This window comes from Cyphomyrmex costatus, unplaced genomic scaffold, assembly GCF_001594065.2.
Source record: "Cyphomyrmex costatus isolate MS0001 unplaced genomic scaffold, Ccosl1.0 scaffold120, whole genome shotgun sequence".
NCBI classification, from domain to species: domain Eukaryota; kingdom Metazoa; phylum Arthropoda; class Insecta; order Hymenoptera; family Formicidae; genus Cyphomyrmex; species Cyphomyrmex costatus.
This window is the reverse complement of record NW_017275174.1, coordinates 2,734,790-2,759,198: the sequence shown is the minus strand read 5'-3', so window position 1 is coordinate 2,759,198 and position 24,409 is coordinate 2,734,790. Positions and strand designations below refer to the sequence as shown.

The window sequence follows — 24,409 nt, the reverse complement described above, 5'->3', positions numbered from 1 at the left end:
ATATATATATATATATATATATATATATATACTCATAAGAGAAATGTAAGATTCTATATTTTAGATTTAAAATATCTATAAATCAAGAATAGAATTATCTTTGAAAAAAATTGTATGGACATACACATAAATGTCGAGTTTAAATCAAATTATTAAAGTGTATATAACGTGATAAATCGTATCCGTTATATTGTTGGATCAATGACATGTTGCTTATTGACATTTATTGTATGTCATTATAATATGTTGCTCTTTATCGAATTAAGTGTGACATATCAATAGTCTTCAATAGTGGAAAGAATTAATGTATTGCAATCTATAGACATTCTTCATTCAAGCGATTGCCAGGGTCATTGGCTTTATACTGATAACGCGGCTAACATAAATAATGACATACATGTAGGAGGTTTAACCAGTTTCAAGCTAGTAGCTTGTAAAATCCTAGAATACTTGTTCTATATTTTATAATATGCTTTTAAATTGTACTTGAAATTACATGCAAAACTTTTGCAATAAAAAATAAGTATATATATAAGAATTTAAAATAAAAATCAATAATTATAGGTGAAAGGACTGTTGAGAGTCAGACGGATCTCAGAGCGTAATATAAATTAATAAACAAAATTTATTTAAAATATATAAATGTGAATATTTCGGCTCAATTTCGAATCATTTTCAGTAGTTCTATATTTTAAGATAATCCACATAAAAAATAAAAATAATACTGATTGTATGTGTTTTATAAAAAAAGTTACTATTTTGATAGTACGTGTTTCGTTGACAATGCAGAAATTCAAATTTAATTTAAAAAAAATTTGTTACAGAATAAATCTAATAACACATAAAAATGAATTCTTTTATAAAATATATTGAAAAAAAATACTAAATATTAATAAATATTTGTTTAAACAGTTCTAAGTAAATATTTATTAAATGTAAACATATATTTATTTGATATGAAAATTAATTTAATTTAACTATTAATTTTTATTAAGTAAACATTTATTTACTGTAAGTATATATTTACTTAGTACTATTCAAAGAAAATGTATTAAGATCTAAAATATCTAAATTGCTTTTTCAGTACAGATTTTTGAAAAACCTGTTCTCAAAGTAAAAATCTTAATCATCAATTAATTACTTGTTTCTTAATAATAATGAAATATAAATTTTAATAGAGATATGAAACAATAATTAAGACATTATTTGTATGTATCTGTCCTAATTTTCAAAAGACTCGATATAACTTGGTATAGTAATCAATGTCAATAGACAATGGCTACTGCATGCAATAGAAAAGCTGCACATACACGAAACGCTTTCTCTCGTGCGACCTTTTAAACAGATAAGAGTGTGTTTACGGCATATCTATTACTCTTAACTGACGGTTTTACAATTTGCTTGTCCGCGAAGAATGTATTGCTTAAGCGGATTCTTCATAAAACATGGTTCACTGCACTTCTTGCGCATTGAACAGCGAATTTAATTAAATGTTAAGATTTCATTTTTTCTTAGACGCAATAACTTTAAAGTAATTATCGTATCGTATAGTAACAGATGAATTTACGTAGTATATAAAATATAAATAACACAAAATTGTAACACAAAATTATTTTGCACCAAAACTTTTTTGTAAAAAGTTATAATTTAATTATTTATTTCTTATTTGAAAAGGAAATTGTTCTATCAGTCACGTTTGTAGGAACGATTTGAAAATGATTTAATAGTAACGTACGATTTATGAATGTGCGAATTACTATAATTTCTTACATAAATAATTCTCTGATTTAATTTAAAATGCATTTGTTTTGTTAATTTATCTATTAATTAATTTTACTTTTATAAAAATACAGCATATTTAATTTATTTAGACCACCCACAGATAGCACAGAATGTTCTATAAACATCCTTTTATGTTTGCATGTCTATAGATATGAAATAGACATCGTCGTACCGATCCAATTTTGGACATCCATTAGGACGTTCATAGGACATACATGGAATGGCCCGTATGCAATGTAGTTCAAAGTTGTGAAAACATCTAGTGGACGTTAGAATGTGTAAAATCGAGCGTACACTGGACGTCTTTTGAACGTCCATGTTCGATCTAGGGTTTATATGTATATAGAAAATATGATATCTGTATAAAATTTTGTACGAATGGATTAATACATCAAGTTTAATGAGAATACTATGAAAGAAACTAGTAGTTTTGATATATATTTTAGATTAGAGATACTACATTATTGCTCCTGCATCGAAAAAACAACGTTCTGTACAAAACACTATTGCGTGAAAATAGCGATTTATTAAAAAAAAAAAAATTAATTAATAGAAATAAATTTAATTTTAAAATGTAATGTATCGGATTACATATTTTTTTGTTGCTCGTTAAATTTTTTTAATTGTAACAAGTTTCATAATTATGATAATGAGCACGCATTACATTGTTTTGCATATTTTATATATCTACATATATTTGCTTGCTTAAACTAATATAATAAAAATATATTATATTTAGTTACGTTTTACTAAGCAGTTATTGTTTTAATTAACTTCTATTTATAACATAAGTATAAGTGCTCACAAGATTGCTTTTTATATATTATTTTAGCACTTTATTTGTTGTGAGAAGGGATACTTAGAAGTACATTTTAAGTTTTGTATGAAAAATACATAATGAGACACGTACGTCTTATGATCTTTAAATATCTACATATAGTTAAACAGTGTTACGGTTCATTGTATTATTTATTCGATACAATGTGAAGCACGCTTGCATGCGATCTGTTTCGATAATGTCAGTAATAAGAACAATGAGTGGCATTCTTGCTATTAAGTACATCATTTCGACAATTTTTTTTATGAAAAAGGAATGTCGAAATGATGTACTAACCACAAGAATGTACTCATTATATTATCATCATTATTTTTATTAAACTTAGAATAATTTATAACTTTGGAAATTTATTAAAAAAATTTTATATAAAAATGTATGATGCTAATATTTTCAAAAAACAAATAATCAATTTTAAAATCAAAAGGATAATTAAATTATTGTCAAAATTGAAAATCACTTAATTGTTATACTACCTTGTGCAAATATTATTTGTTAATAATAATCGAATTTCATTGAGATAATATTCGAAAAACAGATAATAGTATTTGAAGCTAATGAAATGATTAAATAAACGTCGAAGTTTAAAGTCACGGTATTGGTCTTGTTGTAAATTTTTGTTAATAATTAATAATCAAATTTCTTTGAAATATAATATACAAAAAATGGATAACAGTATTTAAAGTCAATGAAAAAATAATTAAGTTTATGTCAAAACAGAAAGTTATATTATTATCGGTCTTACGCAAATATTGTTCCTTAATAATCAAATTTCTCTTTTAAGGTGACGATGGAAAGGACATTAGCTTGCGTTTCTTTAGCATCAAATGTGTCTTCCTGGCTTTTCACGACTACTTGAGCGTGCAAAACAAATGTGACGAGTTTCTCGAGGATGCATCTTGCGAATGGAAATTTTTCGTAAGCGGCATATTCTAGAGAAATCTGCGTCACGTTAAAGAATACGTCATATGGAATATTTAACTGACCCTCGTGGTATAATATTATGTAAAATTCATGTAAATCCAAGAGCGCGAGTTCTTATCTCTTACGTAATATCTGATTGTGAGTTATGTCCATGTTGTGTTACAATTCCATTAATTATATGGATATAACATATAATACCGTGAAAGTAATGTAATCACTGAACTATCAAGATAATTTTGAAATAGGCAATCGATTGTGAATACGGATAAATATTTATAAGTAAAAATTCGTCCTTAATTTATGCGTTGGATTAACCAAAACAACGAAGTTTAATGAGACGCGTTTGCGCTCGAGAAATGTTTTTCACGGTTTTCTAATTGATAAATTAGCCATTGCAAAAATATACGTATCCGAGAAAACGCGATATCACATTATATAAGAATGGAATGTACCTATCGTCAATAAACTCGCGCACATAATAAAGACTCTTAAGTCTCTCCGAGAATGGAAGGGCTTTGCGAAACCGATCGTAATTAACGGTTTGTTTAAAAATTTACGACGTGCTAGATCGTGTCATATCGAATAAATGAAATGCCATAGAAATGCTTTGAAGAAGTCCGAGTTTCCATTGAACTTTGATTGCATCAGCGTGGGTCAGCACTAACTCAGGATTAGAATACACAGACGTTTAGTGCAGTGAGTCGATAACTAAGTTGTTTGATGTTGCAATCGAAATATGTTTTATATTATTATTCCCCGCATATGCATATTGTTTCTTTTTAACTGATTTTTTATAATAATAATACGTGTAGCACTACACGCGAATCAAATATTTACTAAATTTATTACAAGAAAATGAATAATATATTGAAATTGTGAGCAACATCAAAAGAAAGGATTATAAATTTGTGTGCCTATATGTATACGATACATATATTTGCATGTATGGATAAGAATACATATTATTAAAATAATTAAAATTTATTATACATATATATATGTATATGAATAATCATTAGATACTTATTAATACTGTTAGTAATTAAAAATTTCTACTCATTAATATTATGTTAAAAAATATAGTAGGTTGTGTTTAAAGAAATAAATACTCCGATTACATCATTGATATAAAGAATGGAGTTAATTATTCTATAATTTGAAATTATTAAATATGTAGATGTAAATAAGTGCGGTGAAAATATGAGAGTTTTGTTCCTGAATTTATTATTTCGTATTTATTTATAAGCATACTATTTTTATTTAAGCTATGTTAATTAATACTCTTACGTAAGACATATTCGTTTTTTTCCATTATGAACTTTATGATCGATGTATCGTATTATTTATCTGGTCGAGATTTATAATTCTTTTTATTATATCTATTTTGTCACGTCTCGATATGCACGCTTGTATATGCGATGTCGAATAATGATGGTCGATTTTTGTAATCTTAGATATCAAGTCAGATACATCGAACGTGTCGTGAATGATGCATATAAGCATGTTCCTCGATTAATTACATCCTTCTGGATAATCGGACGCTTTGAATTGCATGATGAATATGCAGAAAATCTTGTTTATTATTTTATTGATTTATATGTAATATCTTAAATACTTAACTATTAATCAGCTATACAAATAATAACTGCAACTTAATTATTCTTTAATTAGCATGTATTAATTACAATCTATTTGATGTCACGACATATTCTTCCTTTTACGATTAGTAATAAATAAATTTTAAGGTCTGCTTCGTAGGAGCATGGCACATAAAAAAGATAATCGTAAGCCGTAAAATGTAAGAGAATTTTTCTGTCACAGTAGAGAACGTAAGGCAATAAAGCATTTAAACATGTTTATAATAATATTTTGTAAATAATTTATTGTCTGCGTTCAAAACAGAATTGATATATTAGGAGAAAACACTCAACATACTCGTTAAGTTTTATAAAATTGATGAGGGACAGTCATAACTTTCCCTTAATCAAACTCGGATAAAAAATTAAAAATTTAAAAATAAGAAAAGTACGAAGTCAATAATAATAGTCACGTTTCTATTTGTGACTTTAAATTTGATACGGTAAAAATAGTTGCAATATCATTATGTTGACTTATTTATAAAACCTGATAGATGATTTTTGAAAATTTGTTTATGTTGAATTCAAATCCGCAGCCCATATTTCTCCATCACATTACGTGATATACGAGATATTCGAATTTAAGTCCAAAATAGAAATTTTACTTACTTTAGAATATTTCAACAAACTTGACATGAAACATGGAACAATTTGGACTACGAATTTGTTTTTAGTATAAAAAACTCTTCGGGATTACGTACTGTCGTTTCTGGGTTTGTATCGATTTGTGTTATAAGAATTCGACGGAATATGTATTAAAAGATTTCGGTTATATTCGATTTAGTATAAGATTGATATACTTGATAAAGTTTGAAATATCGTCTCATTTATCTTATTGTTAGTATATTCACGTGCTCCAGTTAATTTGTAAATAGTTTAATCCAATGTACGGAAAGAGAAATGGAATGTAATCATTGATCTTATCGTATTGTACCTTTCCATTTTTAACAAAATCGACACGTTTCTTAACGTCAACGAGCAGTCATTTTCGCACGAACAGGTTTGATTATCGGAATGAACGTATACATTTGTACATGCATGCGATAAAATAACTTTTCTGAGATTTCTTTCTCTCTCTTTCTTGCCATATAATTTACGATTTACAAGAGTAATACTTTATTACTTACAAACAGCGCAATATTCGGCATTATTACGAGATCCTCTTCCGTGCCGATACTCATTTCCGGAACATACTTCAGTGGATGCACTGGTATCGTCGATAACGTACCATTGTCATTGAAAACTACATTCGCATGCTCAAATGTTTCTCTGCAACAAGGTGTAATAATAAAATAACATTAATTATCAATAGAATAATGTAATAATAGAATATATAATATTATTTATTCATTTGTCATTAGATACGCTCAATTATGTGTTAAAAATACATTCTTTTCCGTCTCATATACATTTTGAAAAGACACTTTGTGGCATAGGGGATCAAGTGTGTTCTTATACAAATAAATATTTATCACATAAAAATGTTATTAATAAAAAAATTCAAATATATATATGTATACATATATATAAGGATTATAGAGCCTACATAGAAATATATTTGAACATTATATATATTATTGTTATACATATACTATAATAAAAAGAAACATTATTATAATCTATATAAAGCGAATTTATTTAAATATTGTTAAAGTGTGAATTCAAACATTTGAAAAAATTTGGAAGAATTATTTTTGGAACATAATTTCAAAAAATTCGTTTAATTTATGGTAAAATTTATTCTGCTGTTTCTGCAATTTATCTCTTTATGTTTTTCTCTTATTAATTTTACAAGCATGCGTTTGTACTTAATTGAAAGATCAATTGGCAATGAACTGGTGTAAGCTTGAGTTACTTTGATCCAAGAACGATCACATTACAACGTGTTGCACTTGTTTGATCATTTGATTAGGTGAGTATAACGTGTTATAACGCAAATTTACTTCATTTAAATGTTGAGAATAAAAAACAAGAACGATTGTTATGAAAGGATAAGTAATATGGAATACACACAAACTAGATCACGTTAATTTACTAATTATTATTTGTAAGATGATTCATTTATTTCTTTCGAGCTCTTGAACGTCCGACCTTCACTTTCCACAATTACGAAAGAATTCTTATTGCAGGAATATGTAATTTCCGCTGGAGATTTCCACAAGTCAATCAGTTCATTTTTTTTAATACCTCGTAAGCGACACGTAATTGAATTGGTCCAAATAATTTATAAGTCATTTAAAATTATTTACATTATACAAATTTTATAAATTTGATATTTAAAAAAATGATGTTTTTAAAATAATTTGATCACTTATTATTAATTAAGATGAATGTAAATATTATAAGTAACAAAAAACACTTAATTTAATATAATTAATGTGTAATAATAATAATTTGGTTTGACTTTATGATTCATTTTTGACTACAAAAGAGAAATTTACGTAGAGTGCGTTTCTAAGTAAGTAAGAGTGCGTAAGTAAGATTTCATAAAATTATTATGCCATTTACTTATACACGTAGGGCCCAACTTCTTGAAATCGTAACTTGCTTGCTTCACCGTTCTGGAATTCGTCGTGATTTGTCACGTTAAACAAATAGATCTTGACATAGAGATCGACTTCAGGTTTTTGCCAAAACTCGAAAGATTCTCCGCCCTCGCCAAAGGTTGCTTTCCATTTGAAGAGTAATTCGTAAGGATCACACAGCAATATGATGCAACCGCTTGCGAGACCAAGTAGACCGAGAGTCATCAACATGAAGATATCTATGGGCAAAAAGGGGAAAGATATTATCCAAGCGGAATCCATGAGGAATCTCAAATTATAGTGAAGCTATAATCAGATAGTCTTCTAACAAGGCTGTTTTCATGCTCTTATTCTTGCCCGTCTACATACTCTGATCTTTTCGTCATTCTCCTGTGAAATTTCCCATGCGATAAAATTGCTTCCTATATATAACAAGTTTGAGGAGATGCACGGTATTTATATACTTCTGCATTTAGTAAATAGGAAGTTTGAGAAGATATTTTGTCTTTACATATTTTATCAATATCTTTAATGATTTTTTAATAATATACAACATTCATTTAAAGATATCAAAAAGCAAAATAAAAAGATTTTTATATCTAACATTAAAGATCCAAGAAGCTTTATCGTTAAATATTACAATACAGATTCTATGCAATTTCTGTTGAATATAATTATAAAATTTCCTTTTCGTCTAAGTGTAAGATACTAAATACGTTAAGCTAGCTAGCGCAATGGAACAGTTGTGAAATATAATTAATTATTTCAGTAAGGTGATTCATTGGGACACAAATATTACCACCTCTTGTACGTTTATATCTTAATTGCATTTACGAATTTACGAGTTCCAGCCACAGCATTAATCTTAATGATTTTGATTGCAGATAAAAGGCTCAGGTGAATATATTGCAGCAACTTTCATAGATCTTTCAAGATTTCGTAATTTATGCTCATTGAGAGAAATACCCTGCTTTTCTTTAACCGACGAGTCGCGACATCGTAATTCTTGTAGCGAACATTATTGCGATATTGAAATTACAATAAAGGGTCAATCTAGTGAATAAATAATCTCTTGATTGTATGTATGTTGCGCGATCTTCTCTATAACTTTTTGCCGCGAGGATGAAAAACGGTACTTGACCATTGGTTCACGATAAGTGCAACCAAGTATCTAAGCACTTTGAAATTGAGAGATCGACTTTCTGCTTAGCGTTATTTTATTTTCAATATAGACAAAGATTGATGTCAATTTGCTCTCTTACGTAATAATCAATGTCAACTTAATATAAATTTATATAAACACGCATTTAGAAGAACAGTTGAGACTAAATTTTAAATATAAAGATTAATTGAACTGATAAATTTCATATTTTTAATATTTTTTTGTTGATAAAATTTGGAAGCTCTTTATATTGTTTTTTTTAAATCAAAATACTTATTTTAATTCACATACATTCAAATACAAATTCACATATTTTTGGAATATTATTCTGAAAAAATAAACAATTGATTTATAAAAACAAATTTGTGTATGTGTGTGTTTTTGTCTAATAATCTAATAATCTGATGCTTTTTTTATATACAATGATCTGCAATTTAATTTAAAAATATCGAGTTTGAAAGGAAAATTAAAGTTTACGAACTGTTTACCTTAATTTCGAATTAAATTGCTTCTGTTACTTCTATTTTGATGTTACTATCTTTAATATATTTTTTAAGAAACACTAAAAAAATCACTAAATTTAAATAAATATTTTTTAACAATTATATTATTAATTAAATTTAAATTGTATTCTGATGTTCGTACGTTTTACTTATTGTGTGAATCTCTATCGTTAACATCAATAAGGTAGGCGTACTACGCAAATCCTTGGAGTTAAAATTTATTATGCAAATGTTGCACATCTGTAAATATCTGCGTACTTATTATATCATGTATAATTCCAGAAAACGATGCCAGAAAAAACCTTGAATCTTTAAGATTAGATACGGAGACCTTTTTTAGTTTGCTTCCGATATTTTTTTAAGATAATAAATCGATGATAAATCGTAAGATAATAAATCGTTACTTTTTTGCACATGAATAATTTGTTCTTTAACGTAGAATTACTCTGTCATTAATTTAATGTGGTTGCCTTTATACAACGTTCATGTGGCTATTTTATTTCTTGTTTTTTGAAGTTTACGATTATAGCACTTGCTCACTTATACCGCATTATGTATAATATTACAGCATTATATATTCTGTTCTAGCTAATAGCAGAATTTTTCTTGCAAATCGATGTTTAACGAATATAATAAAAAACATATCTGGCAATTTTCCAATTTTTCTATTGAAAATGCAATTTTATTATATAAATAAAAAAATGTTAATCAGAATAAAATAAATGTTCATGTAAATACCTAAATTTTAATTTATTTGTTAAAATTCAAATTTAAGACTGTTCGATCGTTTTTTAGGTCATCTTCAATAATTAATAAAAATAATGTGATAGAATTTATATGGTTGAAGTAATTATCGCAATCAGATATAGTAAAATAAAGAAAATCACGCTGAGACTACACTTTTACTTACATAATTCATATTCTTTACAGCCATTTATTTTTCTTGTTTTATTATTCATTGCTTAAAATTTATTTTCAAAAACCTTTACTTTATCATTAATTATTATTTATATTTTAAAAATATTAGCACATAAAAAATTAATTTTGACCTGAGAAATTATTTAATGAAACATTATAGCCTTTTCATTATTTACGTAACTGTCAATCATAACATCTCTCTACAATCTCATTAACATTAATTAAATATTCTAATTAAATTAATTAAACATCTAAGTAATGACTAATTAGATTCATGTTAAAAATCCCGTCATCGATAAAAAATATTTCGACGTATAATATGATTGCGAAGCAACAATTTATAACGAGGTAATTTATATAAGCATGTATAGTGTACGAAGTATATTGAAATAAAAGGTAAAAGATCAATTAACGCTAACATCTTCAATTATTATTGCAATATTTGTAATTGATGTAACTGTTCGTTACATAGTTGTCAAATCCGAGTATTTTTGTACTATTACCATATATAATAGTATTAATGATTATGAGTGACATTTTTTTACGACAATTGAAAATGTATATCGTGGCGCTAATTTTTTCTTCCCCTCGGCTTATTCGCGCAGCGATTGTGCTACCGTAACAGTTAAGTAATCCTTCTGTGGATCACGCCCAAGATATGCTAACGTATATCTGTAATGAGAGAGGAAGTATAATTAGAGAGAATTATTCGAGCTTTTATTTGCGAAGGACATCGAGCAATGCTCGATATTTATCGAAGGATCAAGGACTACCTCACTGTACCCACGCATCACTATTTCCATACAAACGATCCTTAATTTTTAATAAATACGAACAAGCAAACAAGATCATTGTTTAAATTTTTTTTAATATTAAATATGATTATAACTTTAAAACTATGATTGTTAATAACTTTTTAACGAAGGACGAGCGACGGCTAAAACCTGTTGGAGGTTACTCAGGGTCATGACCTTGATAACATAGTCAAGGTTAAGGTCATTGGGGGAAGGTTCCCTAATCGGTACTCTTACCGTTTTTTTTATATTAAAAAAAAATCCTGACGTATAGGGGTCAAACGGGTTACGGATTCGGTTTCAGCGGGAAAAATGTATGGGAATATCATAGTAGCATTCATCGAACAAAAAATAACAATTTTTTTGTGGGCCTGTGTTATTAATATTATGTTTTAAAACAGCTAAAAAAATGTATACATCGAGCAAGTCCTTTTTGAGAAATCAGAGAAAGTTACTTCTAAGTTACTTTTTATTACAAAAATTGAAAACAAATTAAGGTATTTTATTCCTTATATATTTATCGTTTGCTCCAATTTTATATTACTTTTTATACTCAATTTCTTAATAAATACATATAAAGTAATCCTTTTGTGGATCAAATCCAATCCTGAAAAGTGTAGATATATTTAGTTTAGCATAAAATTTCTGATTTAAATAGTAAAATTATTTAATGTTATTTAAAAATTGTTATTTAATTTATAAATCTTAATTTTAATTGTGTTACATATTTATATATTTTATATATTAATTCTTTAATAGTTATAAAAATTAAATGAGAAGAAACTCTAAGAGATTCTTTCTCGAACAATTATAGACTGCGTTGAATAAATATTTGTAATTAGTAATTAAAAGTACAGATATGTATAAGATGTATACAGATATGTCGTAATTAAAAATTACAATCAAAGAGCGAAAGTTTTTAGTAGTGCAGCGCAATTAAGCTATAAATGTTTACACGTTCGCGCATGTCATAGTTGCCCAGATAGAAAAGACATAGAAAAGGCGTTCTGCTTTCTCGCCTATTGCAAGATCGCTAGCAAGGTACGGCTGTGTCGTAATAATTTTCTGGTGGTAATCGAGACGCGACTGCAAACGCATGATCAAATAGAAAGTGCATAGTTACGCCGCGTGTTCCTCTATTCTACATTGTTTTACACTTAGTATGTAACACGTTCACAGTAGTTACGTCTATATGTGTCAGACTTGTCGCTCAGCACTTCATCAGTTTTTTGCATCGATGACGTTACAGATAGAAAATTTGACATGAAGCACTGCTGAGGAAGAAAATATGACAAGGATTGATTCAATAAAAATACTGAAGCCAACAGCTCATAAATGTCAACTTATATCTGCAATTGTCTAAGAATTATCATTTAATTAACAATGTTATTTATCTTGCGACTATTAACAAAAGGAGTAAGTAAGAAGTATGTAAATCAGATAATAAACTCGTTCGCACACACCACAAACACACACACACACACACACACACACACACACACATACACACACCATACACACACAGGAAATTCCCTGCTGATTTGCAATGATGTTTTGATTTTGCGTAACATGAATATAGTCATCGGTAGTTTACCCCCTCGTGGTTTTCACTGCGAGGAGGCATAATCTGAGAAAGCGACGCAAATTTCTCCCGTGCATTTCACCCGTTGTTGCCTCACATTGTCATTTGCAATGAAAATCAATTTGATAATTCTACAGAGTTAGTTCGTCGGATCTTTACTGCGGTCGATTTTATCTACGCGGTTTGTGGCAAAAGGTTGTTTAATTCTGTTCGCGAACTGGTTCTGACTGTGTTTATCTCGCATTCCTTCATCGAGCATTCTTTCATCCTTGTCAACTCGGCACTGTTTCGTATGATTGCATTTTTGTCAGAATTCTTTATTCCGTGACGGGTCTTTATGTAATGCTGATAAATCCGCAAATGGCAGTACTGCAATAGTAGTATGTGCGAGAGTGCCAAGTTTGCATAACTGGTGTTTAGTGACCGTTTTAAGAGTGTCACCTGCTGTCTTATCTCGTTCCTGATTTTTACGTCTGCAGGCGAAGTAGCCGATAGTGATTTGCACGTCTTATTCACACATTAATTGATCGTATACACGTGCAAATAATTTTTCTGGAATTTTTATTTTATTCTATTTCTATGAAAAAAAGCAGTCGTATTCTTTGCACTTCTACGAAGTAAAAATTAAAGCTAATATGACTATACTGTGTTATAAAAAAAATAGAAAGATAATCAAATTTTAATTATAAATTACAATAAGATATCTTGATTTATCTATTTTCTTTTTAAATTATTACTATGAATACCATTTAGATTATGCATATAACAGTATCACGTACGGACTTTTAACTGATTTACAATTTTCAAGATGAACTTGTTATTTAAATAAAATTGTCACGGAATGATTCTGGAATTAAATAGAGTAGTGGAACTAGTTTTTATAAATGGTTATTGATAAATAGGATAACGTATGAAATGTTATATCATATGTTTTCATATCATATGGTTTCTCATGATATTTCAATATTTTAATTTTGTATCAAGTTTTTTAAATTAATGAATTCTTTTAAATTATAATGAATACAAAAAGTATTCGTATAGAAGAGATATCTTAAAAAAGACATTAATTTTAAATGTAAATTTTAAAAAATAAACAATAATTTATTAACAAAGAATAAAGTAGAATGTATATTTTCAAGATTATTTTACCAAAAATTATGTATATATAATAATTAAAATATATAATTTTAAAAATAAGATTAAAGAAATAATTGTACTATTTGTATAAAAAGTATTTGTATAATCAATACATTTACAGCGTTTTCCAGTGTAAAGACTAGTACAACACTGATATAGAGTGCAATTGAATGCAAATTAATTTACATATTTTCAGTGTCAATAAATAATTTAACTCTTTCAATTACACATTCTTATTTATTGTCACGATAACTTTATAATCTTAAAAGGATTAAATCATTTGTTAACATAAATTATTTATTACACTGAAAATATACAAACTGATTTACACCTAATTACATCAGTTTTCTCATAATCAGTGGAAAATGTTATTAGTTCCTAAGATCGTAAATAGCGAAGCTCTTTTGTTTTTTAGGATAGAATATAATTGTTGTATAAAATTGCTAATTAATGTTTATTCTTTACAAATAATAATTTTTTATAAAAAATTTCGTTGTATAAATACTTTTTGCATTTATTATATACATATTTATTTTTAACAAAATGTACAGAACTGATATAATAGAGAACTAATATAATATAATAGAGAGAGAGAGAGAGAGAGTTGATTACACTAAAATCTGATAATTGAATTAAATAGTACAATATTTTGTGCGCCTATATATGCATTTATTAGTGTGTTTATTATAACGGAGAAACGATCTAGAAATTTTTGTTGGTGGATTTTTTCGTAATTTATAATTACTTTTCAAGATACATTTACTATTTAAGTTAAATGCTCATGGAATAATCCCGGAATAAAGCGGGATTATTCCATGATAGTCAACAAACTGGTTTTTGTAGACGGTAAGAAATAAACATTCACACGCGTGATTGTGTTTATTATCGTCAATCTGGAAATTTCTGTTGGTAGATTTTGTCATTATTTAGTAGTGAAACCGGTTCTGTGATCGATCCTTTTTTTCTTGAGTCTCTCTAACGCCATTATCTGAGAAACAAAAAATATTTCACTATATATTTGGTGTACGTCTGTGTGTCATTAGATTTACCGTTGGTTTCCTTACAGTCAATTCTCGCAAAAGTAGTTACAGTTAAATAAAGATGAATGCGTCATGTCATTCAAATTAGATAGAACTTTGCATCGTTGTATTTTATCAAGTACAAGTGCAACGTATACTTGAAATTTTCTTTTGTATAAAATGATTCTAAAAGTTAATAAATTTTAAATTAATAAATTAAAAAATGTATTTTCATTAAAATTTGAATATACTTCGGTTTTTTTGGGAAGAAAAGAGGATTGTATTTTATTCAATAAGTTTTAGTTTATTTTAAAAGAATTGATTAATTAATATTATAAATATTATGAGAAAAAGATGATTCTATATTGTTTATTAAAGAAAAATCGATTTTGTAAACATTAGAATTTATAGAGAATTTCTCTCCATGTCTAAGAAGTTAAATATCTGATAGAAGTATCACACACTTTCATATTTTATATATATATATATGTAAGCTCATAAAATGATAATTAGGAAGATAAGTGTTAGCTATATCGTCTAGATATACGGCTGTTTTAGGTCAATGATGAACTTGTGTATTGTACAGGATGAGAAAGCACTAGTCGGGGAAGATACATCGCGTCTGTAACTTGACAGCTGATTGTCTGGTCCATTCATGACTCGTCGTATTCCGTTAAAGCGATTCGTATACAACGAAAGGTACTTCTCTTCAGGTACGACGATACTACATCCTCACGCGCGCGCACGCAGTCTGTACTAATGATCGACAAAGCTATACCTGTTGCGAACAACGCACTCGTGGTCAGAATGCAAAAATGATAGGAACCTAATTTGGATGATTTTATTTTGACTCATCTACTATGGTGAATCACATATCTACGTCTTATAAATATTTAATGATACTCTCCTGTTTGCATTTTTAAAGAAACATAATGCTTTGGGCAAGCCTACTGCTGAGATATAAAACGCACTTCTCTAAGGTCAACAAGTTGAAATGATCGAGATAAAACACAATCCCGAGCATTTCTGAACAAAAAATGTTTGCGATGCAATTCTTAAGTCAGAAATGAGAAACACTAGTCCATCTTTTTTCAATCTTTATAAGATGTAAATTTAATTACTATTTAAATAAGAAAATCTATTAAATGTGAGATTTTCTGTAGAAATTACATCGGTCATTTGAATAATGATATAATTTAAAAAATGTCATTTTTTAAATTGCTTGCAAAAAAAGAAAATAGAAGCATAAAGAAAAAAATAAAAATATACTTCTCAAGAAAATTATTTTATTTCTTTATATAATCATTTATTATAATTTATATTCTAAAACTGCACCAAAAAATTTATATTACATTACCAAATTTTAATTATCAGAGAATTCAAACTTATTTTCTGAAAAACTTAGTCTTTTGTTGAATTTTTATATTATGTAGCATTTGAATGAGATGTACACTTTTCTATAAGATTAATCGATTAAAATTTTATTTTTAATAAACATTAATCAGTTAATTATTCAATTTAATAAAAATTTTCATATATAACTAACTTTTTCTTCTTTGTATAATCATTTTGCAGCAGATCTTTGTAGAAGGAGCATTTGCATGTCAAATTTCGGAATAAAACTATCATTAAAATGCATATATCGTACAATACATATTTTATTAACGGAGTCGATGAACGTTCGTTTTCGTTGAGCATTCATGTCTCATTCGGACAATAAACGTGCGTTGTTAATGCAAAATAAATTCCTACTTGTATGAAAATGTTTGATGGTACTTTAATAGGGACTTAAATATTAACTATACAATACAATCTCTATAAATTTTGAAATTAGGTATATATTAATATTTTGCTTTATACCATAAAAAATGATAAACAAATTTTAATTTTTTGATAAGACCTGAATAATTATTAAATAATTTTAATCGTTTAAAACACTTTTAATTAGTGTTTCTATAAATAAATAAAATTTAACCTTTTTATAATCCGGACTCTTTTGTAGCCATAAAAAAAAGTTTATATAATTTCACATTTCTTTGCTTTAAAATATATAGTAATAAGAAATAAAAATCATTCAGTAAATAAACTATAAAAATGTGTTATATATGATGTTATTCGCCCAATTGTTTTATATGTATAATATATATACATACACATATAATAGGCTCCCCGACAATACAAAATTCAGAATTGAGATATAAGATGTCTTTTAGACGCAACAGTTTACATTACATGCATTACTCCGGATCTACAATACGTGTTCTAAGCCTTAGGCTGTAAGAAATTAACCAATTACAGTCGAATTCGAGGAGAATAATCGACTATGATTCGTCCATTTCTTATGGCTTAAAGCTTAAAACTCTATTGTAGATCCGGATTTATAGATTTTAGGTATTGATAATCAATTTTGGAGTACATCCGGAGTAATGCATGTAATGTAAACTGTTGCGTCTAAAAGACGTCTTATATCTCAATTCTGAATTTTGTATTGTCGGGGAGCCTATTATATGTGTATGTATATATATTATACATATAAAACAATTGGGCGAATAACATCATATATAACACATTTTTATAGTTTATTTACTGAATGATTTTTATTTCTTATTACTATATATTTTAAAGCAAAGAAATGTGAAATTATATAAACTTTTTTAATATTTATTTTTATATGGAAAGTATAAATATTAATACACATTTTTAATTTCAAAATTTTACAGAGATCGTACAGTTAATACGTATTCTAGCTATCGCTTGATATAAGATCGCTCAAAACTTCGATGTCTAACCATTACCTACCTTAACGCGCTTTCTTTTTCTGTTTTATGGCCCCGGTCATTGACGTAAGCATCGCATTGACGGTTCTTTTTATTTGACACAGTTATCATGTAGTCCGTAGATTTTAAGTCGGTCAACAACTTTTATTTAAACGAGAGTAAAAGAGTATGTCATGTGCGTGAGGCACGCTTTTGACCGGCTTCTACTTTCACACGCGAATATGCAAGTAAATCATTCACGTGTGCGGTAATATTTATCCGATTTTCTTTTTTTACGGTGCACAAGATAACAACATTCGAAGCAAATTTGAACAGTCTGTTTATTGATAAAATACTTTAATTTTTGTGCAATATGTCCCTTTTGTCTAGTCATTCTATTTTCGTAACCACATTAATAACGGAACAAGGCAATTACTGTTAGCCGCGATATAATCAAACCAATAAGATTATATCTTCAATCATTTCTATTTCAGAAATACGTTCCAAAGATTTCGTCACTAGCTTCAACGAACGGCTTAAACGAAATTATAAATTTATTTATAAGTTTACAGCTGCATAAAACGTTGAATGCATTACAAATCTTATAAATTATAGCTAATTATTATTCGTAAATTATGTTGAAATATACGTAGAATGATGATATAATATGGCATTTATCTACTTGAAGTATCAAAAATTAATTAATTATTATTAAGGTATTTCTGTACACACTTTGTCTGCAAAGTATTTTAGAAACTTTGTACGGAATTTAGGCGCAAAGGAATTTGAAGTCATGCGAAATCGCACACGTAAATAAAATTTCACTATGTATATAATTATTTCCAACAGAGTTAACGCGGGTTTAATAAAAACAGCTCTGCTAGTACTAAAACTGGTTGGAACCGGAACCCTAAATAATTCAGCCGCAATATACGGAATTAATTTTTATGTCGATACGATTTTTATTTGCATTAAATAAAAAAGTAAATATAAATGTCTGAGATATAAATATATACGTACAGTACATCTCTCAAAGATTAACAATCTGGTAAATTGATAATTTATCAGATATTATAATATTTATTCATGTCTCAAAATGCCAAACGATGTGAATATTGTCATTATCATATTTAATTGTGGCATAATTAGTATTTTGAGATAAGATTCAGTGAACTGAGATTTAAGTAACAGGAAGTCATTCCAATGATCGATTTTCAGAGATTTGCGATTGTAATTAGAAAAGAACGAAATTTGAATTAATTTACTTATTTACTTATTTTAGATCTATTTATAATTTTTTATTTGAGTCAAAAGTGACTCTTTGAAAAAAAGAACTTTATAATTTCTCAAGTATATAGAATTGTTTATAACTTTGATCGAAACTGTCAACAAGATGCGTGCGCTTCGAGTAACCAATCGTGAAACGTGACTTGCTGTCAAATGGCTCATCAAATCAGGGATTATAAACAACGGACCACGTTCTTTTGTTTCGACAATTAGAGACATCTGTCGATTGCAATCTCTTCCGTGAAAGAAAACGACAGTGCATGAATGAGAAGTTAAAAATATACCAAATTATATGCGTCCGATGGATCTTTTAGGCGCAACTGTATAATGTAAATTGTTTCCGCATGAATTAATAAACAGCACGTATTGCCGCACTGTCAATACGCTCTTCAAGATTATCACGTTGCTAAGTTATGTCAAGATATGAAACATAAAAATTAAATATACTTATTCGCCGTCATGAGCATCGTCTCTTTGAACACAATTTAATTCATACATAAATCCGAAATTTTTTTTATTGTTTATAAAAGATTGCATTTTTATTTAATAAAGATTATATATTAATTTCTTCTACTGTAATAAAAAATTAACGTTACAAAACAAATTTAATATATCTTATGATTAATATATGCATTATATAATACTTTATACTCTTTTATACGGATCAATTTATCTGCTACATAAAAACGTTAATAATTTTTAAAACATACAACAATTTGTTATGAACGATTATTAGTGATATGTTGTCTACTGCATTGATTTTGAATTGTTTTTAAGTTACCGTGCAGTAAATCTTATTAATTTTATTTTTTATTTTGTAAAAAAAGGTAAAACTATTAACAGAGTTATGAAATGTAAAAGAGATAAAATAAATAGATTTCAATCATACACTTTGTTGACAATAAAAAATACGCGTAGATTAAAATTAATCGCACTTTGACGTCAAAACGAAATTACATTTAATGATTTTCAAGAATGGCAGGAATTGATACAAAATTGTAAAATAATTAACGAAATAACTATAATCTTGCGAATCCTTTCTTTCTTTCTTTCTTTCTTTCGTGCAAAATCTCTTTTGTCTGTGGATTTGTATCATTATCGCGGATGCGTAGAAATTTTCTGTTATTTGGTATTATTATTATTATCCCGTTGAACAAGGCAGTCAAGCGTTAATAAGTCAAAATAAACTTGTTTTTCAAAGATGTGTAATACGATATAAATTAAGAATTCAATGATAAAACATTAGTCAGTTATTGTTATTGACAGTAATTAAGGCATAATAACATAAAGAAGATAGACAATATTAATTACGTTCATAGGAGATATTAATTAACATATGCTTTTAACATGCTTCTTCTTTTCTTGTCAATTTCGTTTTTGTGCACTAATTTTTATTATTATAAATTCAAATTTTATTTTTCAAAAAATGTTTACATTACTTTTCAACTACTTATATTGATATAAAAAGATATACTTTTAAAACACTCTCATTTAAAATATAATCATTTTCTTTGATGTTCATAAAAACAAACAAAAGTTCGGACGTATATATCTTTTCTTAAATATTTTTTATATTATATTATAGTTATGACACAAATAACCTCATATTTGGTGTAAAAGTTACTGTACATAAAATGTGTATCTTTTATTCATGGATACACAGAAATATTCTTTTTCCGGTACATATTCAAAGCGTGAAAGAATTCGATTGTTTGTTTAGTTGTTTTCTGCTCCTTCTTCGGAAAGGAGCTATTATATCCGCGACAAATTACATACTGCGAATTTAACCAGCGGTGCAAGTGCACTTTGCGATTTTTGCAATTATGTTGGTATGTATATTGTATAGTCGTGTAAAAATTTTTACCGCAAAATTTTCAATGTTGCAATCCGGGGAAAGTCAATATCTTGCGCAAAATTAAAACAGAGTTATTTGATCGAAATGGTCCGCAGTTACAGTTTTCGGTCCAGCCCTCGCCTTTTTTCCGTATTCGTGAATTGTATCATGCAGTTTTACCGGTTCATTCAACGTACGTAATTACGCACTCGCATCTCAAATTGCTCGATTTAGATTGAGTTTCTATCGCATTGGAAAGACTGCGTTTTTCTTCGTCGAAAAACCGAGTGCAATTTATTCATGATACACGCAAGAACATTTATTCGTAAAACGCAGACACGCATCAGGACCACCGCTAATGTAAGGCGTCTTTGTGCAAAAGGGATTTTGCCCTCTCAATATAATATTTTTATTTGCCAATCTCTTAAATAAGAATATATATATTTTTAAAAATAATTTTTTAAATATCTTTAGAGAAAATATAATATTTTTTTTTATTATTCTAGAATATAGATCATGTATTTTTTTTCTAGGACAAAAATGTAAAAAGTAAAAACTTTTACTGTTAAAAGTAATAGAAAATTTTTCATTTTTCATATATTTCTCATAGAAAAAAAATACATGATTGTAAATGGCTTAGTATAGTTCTATATAATACTGACAGATTTTAATAAAAGTATTTAATAGCGTTAGAAAATAAACACAAATATTTAATCCGATATAATAAATATACCTACATATCTCGGAAATAAATTAAATAACCAAAGCACACAATTAGCGTTAAAAATGGAGAAAATTATTTGATTTTAATTTGACACCCTTTTCCATACAACGCGCTTTTGTGCAGGGTATAACTTGCATACCTTGAAGCGGGTCAGTCCCTGCACGCATTCCTTTTCGGGGATTTCCCGACTTATCTCGAAGAGAACAGGTACTATACGCATTTTATATAATATACATACAACAATCTTTCCTCCTTCGTAAATATATACTGTTTTTTTAATTGATTTTATACATTTCGTTTTAGAATGAAACCTGGAACTCTCATAGAATATGTAAAATAACGACCCGATTAAATCTTATTCATTGATTTTTTTTTTCGGAATGTACCTTTTCTAAATTCAGATTTAAAATTATCATAATATTTGCATAATTACTAAAAAAGGTTTGATATGTATCGATATATATCATATAACTATAAAAGTGTGAATATTCTTTAAATTGTTTAATCTAAAATAAACCCTAAAAAAAGTTATAAAAGTTTTTATTATTTCTAAAATATTATTACAGATTCTTTTTATAAGTAACGTTATTTCTATATAAGGTTTGAATAATTGTTCAATTAGTATGAATAAAAAGACATCATTAACATTAAGAATTTTTTTCTGTAACACTTATTTTAGCTGCTGTTTATATAAACGAATATAATATATATAACATTATACAATGTAAATTTGATGAAATTTTAGATTAAAGAAAATAAAAAAGAAAACGAGAATTCTTCTTAGTTGGAAAGAACGTAATGTTGAGAAAGGTATCTGAAGTCACCCTGACAAAAAGATAAAAATCAGAGCGTAAGTCGAATGTAAGGAAGAGTGACAGCACAAATGAAGCTTCTAAAAGACGAAAATTGAGACAACGAAACGTGAAAGGTGTTTACTCTTCTTTTACTCGTCTCAATTTTCACCTTCTAGACGCTTCCTTTACGCTTCTTTCACTGTTTCTATATTTGATTCACGTTTCAATCTTTTAATTTTCTAATTTAATTCACTAAGTAGAGCAATACTATGGAGCGTTGTAATTATTCATTTTAAATCATTGAATGTGTATTCAGCACCACGGATCACTGAACTCCTATTGAGCAAACAATGAATGTGTTTATTTATTATATAATATTCATACATACATACATACAATATATATAGGCCCGTATTCAGAACGCGCTAACAACGATGTTAGCGCGCTAACATGCTTATATAGTTTACGTCGCTTTTAAGCGCGCTTTTATCGATAAAAGTGCGTTCTGAATACGGGCCAATATTAATGCAGAATAACTTATCTAGTATAGATAATCTTTACTATTATATTTCTTATTTACAAGTAAGAAACAATGGTATTCTAAGAATGGATTGGACATGGACACAACCCACGAAACACATAATTTTTTAAACATATTATGCTCATTGAATGTTCAGTGTGAGCGATTCTTAGTACTGAGTGCACTCATTAGTTGTAGAATTGTGAGTGATTGAATATAGCATAATATATGTACTATACATAAATATGTATATTATTATAATATACATCAAGAACATATTGCTACATTGATAGAACAATGATACAAGTAAAAAAGTAGCATTTTAAGAAAAGATTATAACAAGAAATTAACTCTAAAGTCTTTAGAGATGATTTCCTTTTATTACCTCAAAAATACTAATTCCTAATTGTATTACTTTTCTATAAACGATATATCTGATATATTCTTTTAACCTTGTGTTTAATATTAATTGTTTAATTATTATTGTAAAATGCAATATTTGACTCAAAATTTATAACATTAATACAAAAATAACTCATTAAATATCTTTGGATTTTAATAGCTCAGAATGATTATCTGCACTGCACTGTCTAAATCATAGAAGAGAATTGGAAATAGACCGAAACGTGTTGCGTGTCTTCCGCATATCTGTATATTTTAATGCTTTCGTTAATACTTAGTTACGGTAAGTCATTATGCATTTATTACTGCTTTTAGATAGCGCCAGTTTTTCACTTATTATTTCGTTCCGCGCAATTTAGGATTCAATCTGTCACGAGGCTGTCAATTTAGAGCTATTTCGACTTACAATTAGAATTTTCATATTTATATAATTACAATAAGCATCTCAAATATACGATTTGGAAGATATTCTTTCTCACGGATTAACTTCCGTGTAAGAGTAAAACAAATTTCGCATTTATGAAAATAGCAACTGTGCCACATTAAAATTCATAGTTCTTTATATTCTACTCTCTACGTTTTCTGCTTCTCTATATTCTTCCTCCGTATGTACATGAAAATCTTACTGTTACCTTTATATTTATTACATAGCATTTATGTAGCCTCGAATCTGTCGGATTGTCGGGCAGGTTGTTGTCCCCGCGAGAAATAAAATAACGCTCTTCGTTACCCGACCCTGAAACGAGTCTTCCTCGTACTTACTTTTCGACCATTTTTGTCTGCTGTCGGAACGCACTGGTAAAGCGGCGTTGAAGAATTTGTTCACCACCACCGAGGACTTTCTTTGAAGGTTCGCCAAAGTCCTTGTCTCTTCTTGTTCGACTTGTTTCTCAATATTAGGGTTGATATTCACTGACGAATATATTTGACGACGCGACAAGGTGTTCCAGATCACCATAAGATCTTTCATGTTTGCAGCGCAATTAAGTCTGCTGCTAAGCGAAATATGATATGACGAGGGGAAGCTTTTTAGTTTTAGCTATTTACGATCTATTGTCGATGATTGAGTAGTAACGGCAGGCCACGGCCGACGATAAAGACAGATCTTCACTTCAGGCTCGATGACAACTTGCGGCTCTCACGTCGCGGTTTGTAATGCCATGTAATTTCAACTAGAGTTGCCCACCAATTGTGTACGCGTAATTTCAACACTCGATTTTTGGTCCGAACTTCGGCTAGACACCCTTCACTTTCTCCCGCGCTGTTCGATGTGC

General features: G+C 28.1%; 1 protein-coding gene across 1 annotated transcript in view; it reads right to left on the bottom strand.

The window, feature by feature from the left end:
- The window catches only part of LOC108779141 (scavenger receptor class B member 1), a 27,820-nt gene extending 3,715 nt beyond the window's left edge, over positions 1–24,105 (bottom strand). Inside the window, exons 1-3 of the mRNA XM_018546514.1 lie at positions 23,898–24,105; positions 7,687–7,942; positions 6,306–6,447 (exon numbers count right to left, since the gene is read on the bottom strand). Coding sequence (XP_018402016.1) covers positions 6,306–6,447; positions 7,687–7,942; positions 23,898–24,105 — 606 coding nt within the window. The remainder of the gene's footprint in view (positions 1–6,305; positions 6,448–7,686; positions 7,943–23,897) is intronic.
- Positions 24,106–24,409: the final 304 nt, after the last annotated feature.